We start from the raw sequence: 15730 nt of genomic DNA on the forward strand, positions 1-15730 counted from the left end.
GAAGAGACAGTTTGGAGGCCAGAGTCATTTGCACCTGGCTGATATGGGTCCAGCTAACTTCCCCAGCTGACCCACAATTGTTGGTTCTGACTGGCTTTGCATATTACCCTTCAACAGTACCTTCAGGACACAGAAATGACAAAACATACAACGGAAGTCACACTGTCATCCTATAACAGTGTCAAAACACAGTGGTACTTCGCAAGACGAATGCCCTGCAAGACGAATTTTTCGCAAGACGAATGCATCTTGCGATCTGATGGTGACTCGCAAGACGAATTCACTTTGCGAAAAATTCATCTTGCGAATCGCAGTTTCCCATAGGAATGCATTGAAATTTAATTAATGCGTTCCTATGGGCAAAAAAAAGAGAAATTTCAGTGCATTCCTATGGGAAACCGCGATTCGCAAGATGAATTTTTCGCAAAACGAATTGACTCGCGGAACGAATTAAATTCGTCTTGCGAGGCACCACTGTATAGCGAAAGTTAAGCAATTAGCAAACATCGAGAATCCATCTCAGATATAATAATAGGGGATATTTCCCAGGCCACACCCTCTCCCCTCAGGCCACACCTCTTTCCCAGGCCACACCCTCACTAGCCATACCCTCTTTCTCCAGGCCAGACCCCTCACCAGCCTTGCCTTGAATTTTTCCCGAGTGTTTTTGCCTGGCTGGAATGTGTCCTTGAGCTCAGATCAGGTCTTGCTTGTCTTGATGGAGGATAAAGAGGGTTGTGCAAATGCATGTAGAAACTAGGTTACCTTAGAAAGATTAAAACTTACATTGGTTTCTCCGCCCACTTTTTCCCTGGCTCTTCCCACCTCTGGCACGTGGCCCCCAGAATGTTGTCCATGATGGAATGCGGCCCTTCAGCTGAAAAGGTTTCCCAGCTCCTGCTGCAGAGGCTGGGGAAGGAAAGCTGCTTTTGATATGAGGGCAACCCGCCATGCTTCTTGCTTTTCAGTCAGAAGACCATAAGCAGTGTAGTATTCTACAACTGCAATTATTTGTTTTGCTGAAAGGCAATGGGTAAGGGTAGATTTTGGGCTTCCGAAAAAGGGTTCAAAAACTGGAACACCTACTTCCGGTTTTGCAGCGTTTGGGTTACAAGTTGTCCGTGAACTAAGCTGTTCAAAAACAGAGGTCCCACTGTACAGAGATTCTACTGGGCACACCACAGCAGGCATGGTGACTGTGTTCCGTGTGTTGTTTGTGTTTTGCAAAGCCCAAGAATGCAGGAATTCAGGCAGCTGTGTCAAAGGTGCGTGAGCGGCAGAGTTTCCTGGGAACGATACCACGTAGCTCAGCCTCGTTCATCCAGATTGTACTGGTCGACAACAGGACTGGATCTGAGACTGGGACTCAATCCGAGCAACTGGCCCAGGACATCGTGAAGGATATAGCAGAGCATGGTAAGGCTTGCCAGCCCCTTGCTGCTTCAGATCCTGGTTCCATTGGTCTCGTGTGAAGCCTCCAACACTACTACTAATAATAAATAAATTTTTATTTATACCCCTCCCCTCCCAGTCAAAACCGGGCTCAGGGCGGCTAACACCAATAAAATTACAATAAGGCATGAAAGAAAAGAAAACAATTAATTAAAATACAGATTAAAATACAATATTAAAATTTAAAATGCAGCCTCATTTTAAGTAGTCCATAAATCCAAACCACGAGGGAGGAAAACACAGGGGTCAGACTGAATCCAACCCAAAGGCCAGGCGGAAAAGCTCTGTCTTGCAGATCTTGACAAATCCCGCAGGGCCCTGGTCTCCTGTGAGAGAGCGTTCCACCAAGTTAGGGCCAATACTGAAAAGGCCCTGGCCCTAGTTGAGGCCAATCTAGCCACCTTATGGCTCGGGATCTCCAGAATATTGTTGTTTGTGGACCTTAAGGTCCTCCGCGGGGCATACCAAGAGAGGCGGTTCCGTAGGTACGAGGGTCCCAAGCCCCATAGGGCTTTAAAGGTTAAAACCAGCACCTTAAACCTGATCCTGTACTCCACCGGGAGCCAGTGAAGCTGGTAAAGCATTTTGCCCTGGGCCACAACCTGTGCCTTGACGGAGTGGCAGGGATGTGCAAAATTGTGGCTTTCCGTTTCTCTCAAGTTCAGCTCTCCACATTTCTGCATGGCTTATAAGAATAATTTATAATAAAAATTTTGTTATTTCTACCCCGCCAATCTGGCTGGGTTTCCTCAGCCACTCTGGGCGCCTTACAGTACATATAAAAACATAGTAAAATATCAAACATTGAAAACTTCCTGATACAAGACTGCCTTCAGATGTCTTCTGGAAGTTGTGTAGTTCTTTATCTCCTTGACATCTGATGGGAGGGTGTTCCACAGGGAGGGTGCCACTGCCGAGAAGGCCCTCTGCCTCGTTCCCTGTAACCTCACTTTTCACAATGGGGGAAGCACCAGAAGAGCATTAAATTAATTAATTAATGCATTGAGTGTTCGTTTTTTAACTAATCTATATGTGGGGTTACAGACTGGAAAGAGAAGTTGCTGAATTGCAACTCATTAGCAAGCTTAAAACCATGGAGCCACCTGGAATGAACAGAGACATAGGATTCTTATCTCATTATACATGATCAAGCTTTCCTTAGCACCTCAGCTCTTGCTCCCCCCGCAAGACCAATTGCAGTCATCAGCAGTCGTTAACAGTCATCAACAGGTTTACCACTCCTATCAGCCCATCACCCATTCCCATCACCCCCACCCCCACCCTCTCACTATATATAAGGGTCTGGCTACTTCTGTTTCAGTGTATCTGATGAAGTGTGCATGCACACGAAAGCTCATACCAAAATAAAAACTTAGTTGGTTTTTAAGGTGCTACTGAAGGAATTTTTTTATTTTCTATATGTAGGGTGTTTGATTTCTCCCCCCCCCCCAAAACCCCTGTTCCATAATATACACATTTTGATACACATTATTTGATTGGGGAACTTCATCGCAACATTCAGAGATTTGTGAATCTTGAAGCTTGGCTGTGTTTTGGTTCACACATACAGGAAGAGCAAGTTGGGTAAAATGCTAACCAAATTGTATTTATCCCCTGTAGCTGTGGAGGGGCCATAGCAGGAGGTCTCAGGTTCACTCCCTGGCATCTCCAGGTTAAAGCATCAGGTATCAGGTGATGGGAAATCTTTTGCCAAAGATCTGGGTGAGTGGCTGCCTTGTAGCAGGACAGATCTAGCCCAGTGCTCTTTGCTTGAGCAATACTTAGCGAGATGAACAAAATATTCTGGTCTGGGGCATCCTTTTGCACATCTCCTTGAAGTCCAGACATTGAGAGATCACCACAACAGCTGTGTGTGTGCATAGGAGCATTTCCTGGCTCTGGGTTTGCTCATGCAAAGCTGAGCATGCCAGAGGCAGTACATGAAACATTCCTCGAGACACTGCTTCAAATGGACTGTGCAGTCTTTAGCATCCTTCCATTGTGTGGATTTATCAGGCGTGGCTTCACAGCTTTGCCCTGCCTCCCTGTCATTTGCACACGGCTGGGGTTTGGAACTTAGAAACACAGGGATCTGCCTTAGACCATTGGCCCATGCAGCCCCATGTTGTCAACTCTGTCTGGCAGCAGCTCTCCGAGATATTCTGGGGGGTGCCAAAGATTGAAGCTGAGATCCTTCCCAAATTGGGCAACTTCATTCTCATAGGGCAAAGATGTACTAAAGTACTGTGAAAGGAAGCTGGTTGAAGCTGAAGTGGCTGGCAAGCAGAATGGCAGCATTTGTCTGGAGTTCTTTGGCTGCCAATGTCAACAACTCTCAGGGTAACCTGCAAGGTTGGACCACGATACCATTTTCATATTGTTGATTTGGCATCAATAATGGCTTGTCTATATGGATGTGGGGATTGACCAAAGGATGCTTGTCCCATGCAGCCCAGTACTGTCTACTCTGACTGGCAGCAGCACTCCAGGGTCTCGTGCAAAGTCTCTCCCCCCCCATGGCCTTGCTGCATGGTCCTGTGCACATTTTCCTGGGGGGTCAGCCTTGGCCTGCTGCATCAGGATTCTTCTTAAGTGGGACTTACTCCTGTGTAAACATGCATAGAATTGTGCTGGGGGCGACTGAGTGAAAAACCACTGTTCTTTCCAATTCTGGGACCACAATTCTGGTGCGGAGAGTTGTTAGGAGACCCCGATTCCTCTCACAGAGCTTCAATTCCCAGAGGGGTTTAACAATCCCTCTTCCCAGGGAACTGTGGGAATTGTAGCTCCAGGAGGCAAATGAAAGCCTCTTTCTTGGTTGTTTGAACATGAGGCTCTTAATCTCAGGGCTGTGGGTTCGATTCCTATGTTGGGCAAAAAGATTGCTGGATTGCATGGGGTTGGACTACTAAATGATGCTAGAGGCTTTTTCCAACTCTACACTTCTATAGTTCTTAACAGCTCTCAGCACCCTTAACAAACTATAGCTCTGTTGGTAGAGTATGAGATTATTAATCTCAGGGTTGTGTTTTCAAGTCCCACTTTGGGCAGAAGGTACCTGCATAGCAGCAGTTTGGACTAGATGACCCTGGTGGTCTATTCCAGCTCTATAATTCTATTGTTCTACCATGCCCAGGAATCTTTAGGAGAGGCCATGGCTGACAAAATGGTATTAGAGTGCTTTGGGTGTACAATGGTACCTTGGTTCTCAAACTTAATCCGTTCCGGAAGTCTGTTCCAAAACCAGAAGCATTCCAAAACCAGGGTGCTCTTTCCCATAGAAAGTAATGCAAATCCATTCCAGACTTTGAAAAACAACCCCTAAAACAGCAATTTAACATGAATTTTACTATCTTAGAAGACCATTGATCCATAAAATGAAAGCAATAAACAGTGTACTGTACTATAAAAAATAAAACAGTATTGTAGATGATAAAAATTAAAATTAAAATACTTTCTTACCTGCACTGATGATAGGCATTGCTTGGATGGGGGGCTTTTATCCATTTCGCAGACACACAATCAATCAATCAATCAGTAGCTGAACTGGGATCCACACAGTCACAAAAACAAATTAACCGAAAAAGCCTCAAAACAAAAAACGCAAAATAAATAGCAAAAACAAAAGCACCAAATATAAGCTCCAAATATCACCTCAGAACACTGCAATAGGAAACGGAAGGTTTTAATTGCAATGGGGGGGGGGGACGCAAATTAGCAGCGCAACAGAAAACACAGGGGGACTCAAAAGGGAGCACGTTTGGCTTTCGAAAAAAAGTTCGGAAACCAGAACTACTACTTCCGGTTTTGCAGTGTTCGGGCTCCAAGTTGTTCATGAACTAAGCTGTTTGAAAACCAAGGTACAGTACCACTGTACAGCACAAATGTGCCCTTGGAAATAACACCGCAGTGGCAGCACCAATTCTGTCTGGTACTGTATAAGCAAATCAGCAATAGAAGAATGATGGGGGCAGCAGGTAGAATAGAGTCATTTGCTTCCTAGCAGAAAATGGATCATTTACTCCATGCAAACTAATTGGACACCTCATCAGGGCGGTAACATTTTGTTTGGCTTTTGCAGGAGTGCTGTTTGGTATTGCGGTGAGGAGCCTGCAGGCAGCCACTGGCAGTAACTGGAGCCCTCAAGAGGCTGCTCCTACAATTGCTGGGACAATCGTCGTTCTGCTCCTTGTCTTGCTGCTCTTGGGAGCTGTCCTGCTACTCTACAGAAAAGGGACTTTAAGGTAACAGGACTGAGCTACATATTCAGTATGCGGTATGGTATTTCGGGAACCGTATGTGCCATGGGAGAGCATATATAAATGCTCCCCTGCATTTTTGTTTTTGTTTTTTAAATAATCCTTGCATGCAGAAAACAACCACGTCAGGGAGAAGGCGAGGTTGGACTTTGGCCCCTTGGCATGCTAGGTTTTGATACGTTCTCGGACCCACCCAGACACACAGTGCAAAGTAGTGTCCAGCATTCTCCAGCAAGCATCAGCTCTGTTGTTCTCCTGTTTTGGTACAAAACTCCATCATTCAGTAGGAGAACAAAAACGCCAATGGAGCTGGCCTTGTGTCAGGAGCGAGCCAGGAATAAATCACTAGGAGTAAGTGAAGTTAACTCACTATTAAAAGAAACAAGGTCTGCTCAGGAGTGTCAGGCCTAATGAGCACAGCAACTCTTCTCTGTAGGCCTTGCCCCTATGAGGCAGTTGTGGAGGCTGAAGGTCCCTGCCTTCCCTCAGCTGCCAAAGTCTCTTCTTCCCCTGAGTCCTTCCCAAGTAATCTGAGACTATGCCAGTGCGCCTGTCTCTGCTTCTCCCTCTTCATACTTCTTCTGGTCCTGGGAGAGGGGAGCCTTCTAAACTAAAAATTCCCAAATGGTGTAACATTCCTCATAGGGAAGTTACTTCAACCCCAGAGTGGCTGGGACAACCCAGTCAAATGGGTGGGGTACAAATAATGAACTTCTTCTTCCTCCTCCTCCTCCTCCTCCTCTTCTTCTTCTTCTTCTTCTTCTTCTTCTTCTTCTTCTTCTTCTTCTTCTTCTTCTTCTTCTTCTTCTTCTTCTTCTTCTTCTTCTTCTTCTTCTTCTTCTTCTCCTCCTCCTCCTCCTCCTCCTCCTCCTCCTCCTCCTTCTCCTCCTCCTCCTCCTCCTCCTCCTCCTCCTCCTCCTCCTCCTCCTTCTTCCTGCTGCTGCTGCTCTTTTGCTCTTCCAGCTCTACAATATCCTCGTTGAGTTGACCAGAACTGTACACAGTATTCCACATGGATCTCTATAATGGTATTCTGGCATTGGCTTCTCTTTCCGTGGTTCATTTTGCATACCATACATCCCTGCATATTTTGCATGAATTAAACCATTCAGTAATCCATTGTTGCATCCATCAAAACTTATTTACACTGTTGAATTGGTCTTAATGATGCCAGTGTTTTTAAATCAACACAATTTCCACCCATATATTCAGTAAACATTTTCCAGTCTTCTTTGAATGTACATTCTTCTTGTTCTCTTCTTATTCTATATGTTAAATCTGCAAGCTCTGCGTATTCCGTCAGTTTATGTTGCCATTCTTCTTTGGCTGGGACCTCGCTCGTTTTCCAGGCGGTTTTGCTTTCAGCCCTTTCCTCTAGCGTGGAATTGGACCCCTTTTTTTGCAGCTGCTGCACAACTCAGTACTGTCTACATGGGCAGTGGCTCTCCAGGATCTCACAGGGATCTCCCCCAGCCCCTTCTGAGATGACCTCCTGCATGCAGAGGAGATGCACTAACCATTGACAGACCCCAGATCTTTCAATGCCTGTGCTATAGGCAGGAGGCAGGTGGATGGAGAGAGCTTGCCAGTAAGCCCTGTGCTCTGCCCTAGATTGACCTGCTTGCTCATCGCTGTTCTGCAGTCTCGGTAGGCTATATAAACACATGCTGCAGATATCCAGTGGGCGTAGCGGCTGGTCACGGTGCGTGCATGCCCCTGGCAAGCTTCCAGCGGAAGTCCCAAATGTTCCTTCTATGCGCTCTCAGGGGTAATCTCTGTTCTCGGTGTGTTCCACCAGCTGGCAAACCAATGCGCCATGCTCTGTGCGCTTGGGCTGTTCCTGTTCATTAGTGCTAGCCGTTCCCCCCCCCCCTCCAACCAGGCAGCAAAGCTCCTGGGCCTTGCTTGTTTTCCTTGCTAGTGTCAAGCTGATTAGCATTTCCCAGCAATAAAACAGGAGCTTCGTTTAATTTCTAAATAAAACTCCAAACTTCCGTTGCTGAGAATATAGCATGCATTTCCCCGTGGTGTGGATTTGAAAACTGGGCTTTCTATTGAGACAAAATGTCCTCTCTCTCCCTCTCCCTCCTTTTTTTAAAGGCAGGAGGTATGTGGAGGAAATCTTTTTGTAAATAGAGGATCAGAGCAAGCAGGCAAGGGACCTTCCTGTTCTGTGCCTATTTGCATTATTGGTTGTCCTGGGAAAATGCTCTTTGAAGTCACTACAGCCCACAATCAGGTGGTGAGTAAGAGAGTGAATTGAGTTTGAAATGGTCAACAGCTCGAGACAAGGGTCTCTTGACTCATTTCTCCTTATCCCAGGTTAAGCAATCATGTGAGTTATGGGACTGTCGTCATCAATGGTATTTCAGTTTCATGGTCCCTTGTTTCAAAGCATACACACTATATATACACCCAGTGCTTTTGGGGGGACGGACACAGGGGTACGCATACCCCTAAACATTTTGTGAATCTAATGGGAGAATCATTTTGTGAATCTAATGGGAGAATCATTGGTGTGGCTTATCATGCTTCTATAGCTCCTGCCCAAGGGCAGGAGATTTAAAAGGTGCTGGCCAGGTTGTGAGTCTTCCCTGAGAATGTTCCTCGCTCTTCTGAGGCAACGGTCTCCCGCGATAACATCTACCGGACTCAGGGGAGAGCCCAAGATATTGTGCACTGTCTTCACCACCCTCCGTAGGGACTCTCTGTCCATGGCTGTCAAACCAGCATACCACACCGTAATGCAGTGACTATGGGGTTGTGGCGCTCCACAGACAGCCACCCAGAGTGGCTGGGGAAACAAATAATAAATTATTATTATTATTATTATTATTATTATTATTATTATTATTATTATCATCATCATCATCATTATTTCTGGGTCATGTAGCCAGCAGGATTAAACCGCTTCTGGCGCAATGGAACACCATGACAGAAACCAGAGCACACGGAAACGCCGTTTACCTTCCCGCCGCAGGGTACCTATTTATCTACTTGCACTGGTGTGCTTTTGAACTGCTAGGTTGGCAAGAGCTAGGACAGAGCAACGGGAGCTCACTCCGTTGCGTGGATTTGAACCGCCGGCCTACTGGTGATCAAGAAGCCTCTCTTGTATCTGGCTGTCCACCCTCCTTTGGCCACCATTCAGTGATGGTACATAGGTTAAATCTTTGACCATTCCCTGAGTTCAGGGGCTCCAAATGAAACTTCTTATGAGATCAACACAGAATCGTAGAATTTCATGGCAGTTGTTCGTGCTGATTTCCAGTCATTTCTCCTTCTACAGATCTCTCGCATCAGTTCATTTTACCTCCATGTGGAGCCGAAAAAGGGACCTGGATCTTTCAGAAGAAGCATCCGACAAGGGGTTTGATAATCCCATTTTCGACACACCATGTGACCCAGTGGTAAGAATTCCACCTTTATGTAAATCATCATCTTGCAACAGCAGCTCCTTCTGCATCATCTTAGCACAGAGATATGGCTGCTACGCAAATCAATGGATCCCAAAAATGAACGGCTATGAAGTCGCACGAATGCCCGATTGCAGCTTATGTTCGTAGAGTAGCTTGTAGCGAAGCTAGGGGATTTTTTTAAATGGCAGCAGGGCGGGAGATAGTTAGATAGTAACCCCCCTCAGAGCATGGGTCAGCCCCCCTGTATGGTGCAATGCACATATCATGGCACTGCAGAAATAAATAATGAAAGTGGTAAGGCAGGAGAAGAAAGGAGGATTTATTAAATTTCAAGTGATCAACAAAGATCCTTCTGTGCACCTGGAGGCTTCCTCCCAACCACCCCCTTTCTCCTGATTCAGAGACTCCAGAATCCTAGAGACCCATTTCAGTCATTGGGCAAGATGCTAACATATTTATTGGTATTTTAGCTAACAGATTGGCAGATATATTACCTAGTATAATCCATGCATGTCAAGCAGGTTTCATTAAGTGTAGACATATAGCAGTTCCTGCATGTAAGATGCCGAATGCAGTATATTACAGAAAACAGTCGAGAAATCCATGCGTGATCACTTAGATGCTCATAAAGCTTTTGATAAAATGCATGGGAATTATTTGTATCTACTCCTCTCTAAAAAGAACTTCAATGGTGGTTTTCTATTAGCATCACAACCTTTGTGTACTAATTGCAAGACAGTAGTTAGGGTTAATGGACACGACTCTTCCACTCTGTAGATGTACAGAGAGGTACTAAGCAAGGCTGCCCTATGTCACTGCTACCTTTCATGTTTGCAATGGAGCCACTTGCAAACACTGTTCAAAATAATAATAAATCAATGTCGTTATATGTAATGGTCAATCCTATCCACTCAATTTGCTTGCTGATGATTTAGCTCTGATGGTATCTGATCCAGAGGTGTTGCTAACGGAGGCCATCGGGGAAATAAAAGCGTTTGGTAGATTTGACTGGATTGAGAAATAATAAAACAAAATCAGAATGGTTGCATTAGTTGATTTACAAGATGAATTAAGAGAGAAGACAGGCTTTAAGATCTGTCCACGATATATTAAATATCTTGGAATTCATCACCACATCACCACCCTTCCACATTCTTCGTTCCAGAAGTCCAGGCTGGAATATTCCAAAACCCGCCAAACTGTAGATTTAGGACTAAACCACATGTAACATTGAGCACATCAGCAGCACATTTAAAAAAGCAGCAATCAGGATCAGGCGCTAACTTTGATTTAACCATTTACATGCACCACAGTTGCTTTCTGGATTGAACCCCCGAAGCCAAGGAAGAGTGCAATTGTGAACAGCGTGCAGTTTGGTCCTTAGAATAAAGCAAAGATAGGGAAAAGGTTTTGTGCAGTATAAGCAACTTTGCATATATATATCCCCAGATATCCAGCTTTTCTTAATGCAAAAGTGGGTTATCATGCACAGCAAACGAACAGCCTTGAGCATTGCTTTGTGAAACATAACTGCTGCGTTGACAATATGGCTTCATCTCAACCCATAAGATCGACTTTCTCTTCAAAGGATTTAAGCTCCAGAGTTATATTTTGCACCAGCCGCATTAAACACTCTGGTCTCTCTCTCTCTCTCTCTTCTAGGCTTTAGCTGGTGCGTGCTCTGTGGAGGAGGCACCGAAGGAGATGGCGAGCAAAAATAGCGAGCTCTATTACATTAATCCTTTATATGATGAAACGGAACTTTGTGCTTAACATCAAAGCTGTCAGAGGAAGGCAGTCCTGTCATTCTGTACTTTGCTTGCCGTTTCAACAGGCTCAACCACTGCGGAGGCCAGCTCACCAATGCAAGGAACCCGAACATTTCAATGGGGACAGTGCAGAAGAATTTCCTGGTGATCGGCCCCCAAAGTTATTTAAAGACGCTGCCTTGTCTTTAAAAATATTGCTTAATTTTAAAATCGGAGAGAGTGTATCAAATTGCTGGGTGGTCCTCATGAAAATCATAAAGGGTTTGTAAATCGTTTTCTCGTCAGTAGTGGAATATGTATCGTCCGTGAATTTAAATAAAGAATGGCTATTGCACTAAAGCAATTAGAGCCTATTCCGTATCATTTGTGTGTAGCCATTCCCTCACATCCTTAAGGGAGAGCAATGAGTGGGATGGCATCACCCAAGAACCTCTCCACCTGCTTGGTGACTTCTTCCACGAACTTCATCCTGTCCACTTTCATGTGTTTCATGTGTTTATGAATAGCCACCATTTCATAGAATCATAGAATCATAGAGTTGGAAGAGACCACAAGGGCCATCCAGTCCAACCCCCTGCCAAGCAGGAAACACCACCAAAGCATTCCTGACATATGCCTGTCAAGCCTCTGCTTAAAGACCTCCAAAGAAGGAGACTCCACCACACTCCTTGGTAGCAAATTCCACTGTCGAACAGCTCTTACTGTCAGGAAGTTCTTCCTAATGTTTAGGTGGTATCTTCTTTCTTGTAGTTTGAATCCATTGATCCGTGTCTGCTTCTCTGGAGCAGCAGAAAACAATCTTTCTCCCTCCTCCATATGACTTCATTTCATATATTTGAACATGGCTATCATATCACCCCTTAACCTTCTCTTCTCCAGGCTAAACATACCCAGCTCCCTAAGCCGTTCCTCATAAGGCATCGTTTCCAGGCCTTTGACCATTTTGGTTGCCCTCCTCTGGACACGTTCCAGCTTGTCAGTATCCTTCTTGAACTGTGGTGCCCAGTTCAATTTCTCCTTTCACACGTGGCACTCAAGACACCTTCCCACCTCACTCACATTTGAAACCTCCCATTCACTCAGACATACACTAGGCACATTCATTCATCATTCCATTCCATTTTCCAGCTCAGGACTGCTTATCGTAGCAGGGACACGGGGCTAGCTCAGTTGGTAGAGCATGAGACTCCTAATCTCAGGGTTTGAGCCCCACGTTGGGCAAAAGATTCCTGTATTGCACAAGGCCGGACTAGGTGGCCCTGGTGGTCCCATCCAACTCTACAATTCAATGATTCTATGAGCCTTCCAGGGGCCATGCGCCAGTGCTGGGCTGGGCCAGAGGCAAAGGGGAGAGAGGAATAACAAATGTGACTCTTGCCGTTGTACAATGGGCTCCGTTCCTGCTGTGTAAAAGCCAGAGGTTTCTACCCCAACCCCCACAAATTTCTCAATCCTGTTAAGCAAGAAGCACCATCGCAGCTCAAGTAAACATTCCAGCCAGGGGAGAATTCTTGAAGTGTGGAGGGTGTGGAGTAAGGCTAGTGATGAGCACAGCAAAGGGTGCGTCCAAAGGACCAGATCAAACAGTCAGATAGAAGGCTGCATTTGGCCTGCAGGCCAGGTTTCCCATTGGCAGCATATGCCCGTGCTGCCCAGGGCGGGTGTGCTCCCGAGGGTGAGTGGCGTTCTCCAAAGGGGGCGTGGTGTGGAGGGTGCCCTCCCAGGTGTGGGATAGCTGCTCGGGTACCCGGAGTGGGGCGCGCACCCTGCAGCCGGGGGTGGAGCGAGTCACTCATGGGGGCGGAGCAAGCTGCCCATGGAAGACATTCGACGCACCACCCACCCTTGACTCCCAAGCCTCTCCCAAGCTGAAGGGGGAAGGGGGGATGCCGCTGGCAAAGTGGCACAGCTCCCCCCCTTACCCCGACAGCTCGGGGTAGGCTTGGGAGTCGCGGGTGGGCAGTGTGGCATCCGAATGGCATCCCCCTCAGTGAGGGCACCCGGGGCAGACCGCTTCCCTGCCCCCCTTCCTATGCCCCTGCTTACATGCAGAAGATCCCACGTTCAATCCCTAATATCTCTGGCTAGGGCAGGGGAAGACACTCTGGCTGAAAACGTGCCGTGTCTCTGCCACTCAGAATAAACACAGTACTGAGCTAGATTGTACAATATGGCAGCTTTCTGCATTGCTAAACTTCTAGCTGAACTCAATAGGTTGGAATCTACATCAGAATTCTCACATAATTTTGGAACAGTCTCTCTCTTTTTAAGATCCTCACCATCAAATTGCTGCCTTGTAGAAAGGCACCTTGAAAGGAGATGAATTCAGGCATCCCCCCAGCCCCGAATTCTCAATGAGAATTCACATATTTTCTTCTTCTAGTGCTTCGCTCAGCATTTTAGGGGCTGCATATGCAATCAGGCAGTGATTTGTGTGAACAGGACTGGCACAGATAAGTTTCAATGTCACTTGCTTTTCCTCTGGCTGCTCTTAGAGAGATTATCTAGAGATTTTCTCGGCAGAATTCTTAGCAAGTGCTCCCTTCCTCCAGTCTTTTACTTACGCTCAGAATTTCTCAATTCGTTTTATCGGAGTCTGACATTTGGTCTCATAGCTTCTTTGGGATTCTCCAAACGGTTTTCTGATGCCAGAAGAGAAATACATTGGCAGAATGAGAAAGGTGAAGAGAGGTGAGGTGCAAAGGAACCTGGGTAAGATCACAGACACATGCAAATCCAGACCTTTAAAACAGGGATGGGGAAGCCTTCTGAGCCCAAGGACTCAGCTATACAGCTGCAAATAAAACATTTTAAACATGCTGTAAAGTGCAATATACAAATGTGACCCCAGATGGCAACAGTGAGCTATGCCAAATTCAATGTATTTTTCAAAACTTTTTTTTAAAGCATTTTTATATGTGTGAAGATTCCACCTATGTCTTGCTTTCCATGGTGGGGAACATTTTGAGAGCTGTGGGTCAGTGACGGGAAGGGGCAGAGGAAAACGAGGGCAGATCAGTGTATTTGATTCTTACCTTCACACACAATTCACTACTTTCCTGTCATGCAACGGACACCCAAACTCCTTCTAATTCTTTATTAGCAAAAAACAGGATCTGCAGAGGAGTGTCAGGCCTAATGAGCACAGCAACTCATCTCTGGCAGGTCTTGCGCTGCCCCCATGAAGCCATTGCTGAGACTGAATGTCCCCACCTTCCCACAGATGCCTAAGTCCCCTCCTCTCCAGGGTTTTCCTCAAGCAACCTGAGACTAAGCTTGAGTGAAGCTAACTTCTCCTCCGCCCTCTTCATGCCTCTCCTGATTCTGGGAGACCCAGAGGGAGGGGAGCTTGTCACAACAGGAGAGGGACAGCTCTTCACCAGCCTGACTCATCTCTGCCTCTTGGCCTCTCTCCTCTCCTGCTTCAGCTTCCGCTCCTGATTCTGGACTTCTCTCTGCCACAGATCCCCCCTGCCCACTAAGCTCTGTTATCTCTTCAGTTTATTACAACTCCTCCTCCCAGCCTTCTCCCTCTTCTCCCTCCGGCCACTCATTGTGGCAGGGCAGGGCCTGGCAACATCTACAACCATCCCATCTTATGGTGTTTTCCCAGCATGACGGATTGGGTGGGAGAGATAAAGAGAACATGTATCCTTCACAAAAACGGGAAGGAGAGATTAAAAGGGATTTCCCCTCGGTTCCTCTCGGACAAGTTATAAGCATCACTTCATAGATTTGACAGGAAGCTTAGGGCTTTGCAGGGAAGCAAGGAGGAAACTCAGTCCTCCGACTCCTTACACACAAACCCTGGATCTGCCATATGAGGCAATTCCCTTGTGTGGCAATGTCCCTCCCCATGAGAATAAAGACACACAACACATCTGATAGATTTAAATGGGCAAAAAGGCCACAACTTTATTGGTTACGGATGTTGAGCGGTATTGGCTTAGGCATTGGACCCTAACTGTCTATGTCCGACTCCAACCCGTGTGTTGGATGTCTGGGAAGAGTTAAGGAGCCCAGTGATGTACATCAACCAGAACTCCTCCTGTGATCACCATTAGGGGCGTGCCTTACGGCCCTAACCTCCCCAGGCTACCGGAATCCTTTAACGGAATACTCCTCCATTTGCAGGACAGGTGATGGCACTACCTGCCCTCCTCAGCTCTAACGCAATTTCCAATGCCTAACCGCCAAAACAAATAGTTGTGACGAATTGCTACGAGTTAGGTGGAAAAAACCCCTTGGCTAGCCCAAGTGGAAAAAGTCCTACCAGGCCCCCTGGCCAAGCGACCAACCGAAGCCCATAGCAAGGTCAAAGCTAGCCTAAAGGGTGCTTCGCCTGCTTAAAGGAAAGCAGGACACACACCCCGGCCGACAGGATTGGTCGGCCCTTGACTGATGCGGGCGGGAACCCCCCCCCAATCACTCCGGGGCTGAGCTCTCAGCCCCTGCGCGCGTGATCGGGTCGTGACGCCCACAACTCCACCTCCGACGCAGGCGCGGAAGTGGTTTTACTCTACCAATTGATAGGGCCGGCTTTGAGCAGCAGCAGGCAAATACCTCCAGTTTCAAACCAAACAGAACCAGTTCTTTCCTCATATTGGCATCCTTCATTTTTTAAAAGGCCAACAACAGAATCTTCTGCAAATGGGAAAGTGACGAAAACACACACGCAGCTGCAGTTTATTGATGGGAGCCTGCCGGCAGATGATCAACACAAGAAGTTATGGCAACTTGATTCTCCCCCGCCTGCCCTTATTCTTTTTTACTGATATTATTTTAGTGGCTAGAATCCCTCTTCCATTTCTCTCTCTCTCTCTCTCTTTGT

The 15730-nt window shown here is 46.5% G+C and overlaps 1 protein-coding gene across 1 annotated transcript in view; it reads left to right on the top strand.

Moving 5' to 3' along the window:
* The window catches only part of AMN (amnion associated transmembrane protein), a 64103-nt gene extending 52863 nt beyond the window's left edge, over window positions 1-11240 (top strand). The window contains exons 9-12 of the mRNA XM_035105539.3: window positions 1230-1416; window positions 5534-5696; window positions 9001-9121; window positions 10793-11240. Coding sequence (XP_034961430.3) covers window positions 1230-1416; window positions 5534-5696; window positions 9001-9121; window positions 10793-10903 — 582 coding nt within the window. The 3' untranslated portion in view covers window positions 10904-11240. The remainder of the gene's footprint in view (window positions 1-1229; window positions 1417-5533; window positions 5697-9000; window positions 9122-10792) is intronic.
* The last annotated feature ends 4490 nt before the right edge of the window (window positions 11241-15730 follow it).

The sequence above is a fragment of the Zootoca vivipara genome, chromosome 1 (assembly GCF_965207765.1).
Source record: "Zootoca vivipara chromosome 1, rZooViv2.hap1.1, whole genome shotgun sequence".
NCBI lineage: Eukaryota > Metazoa > Chordata > Lepidosauria > Squamata > Lacertidae > Zootoca > Zootoca vivipara.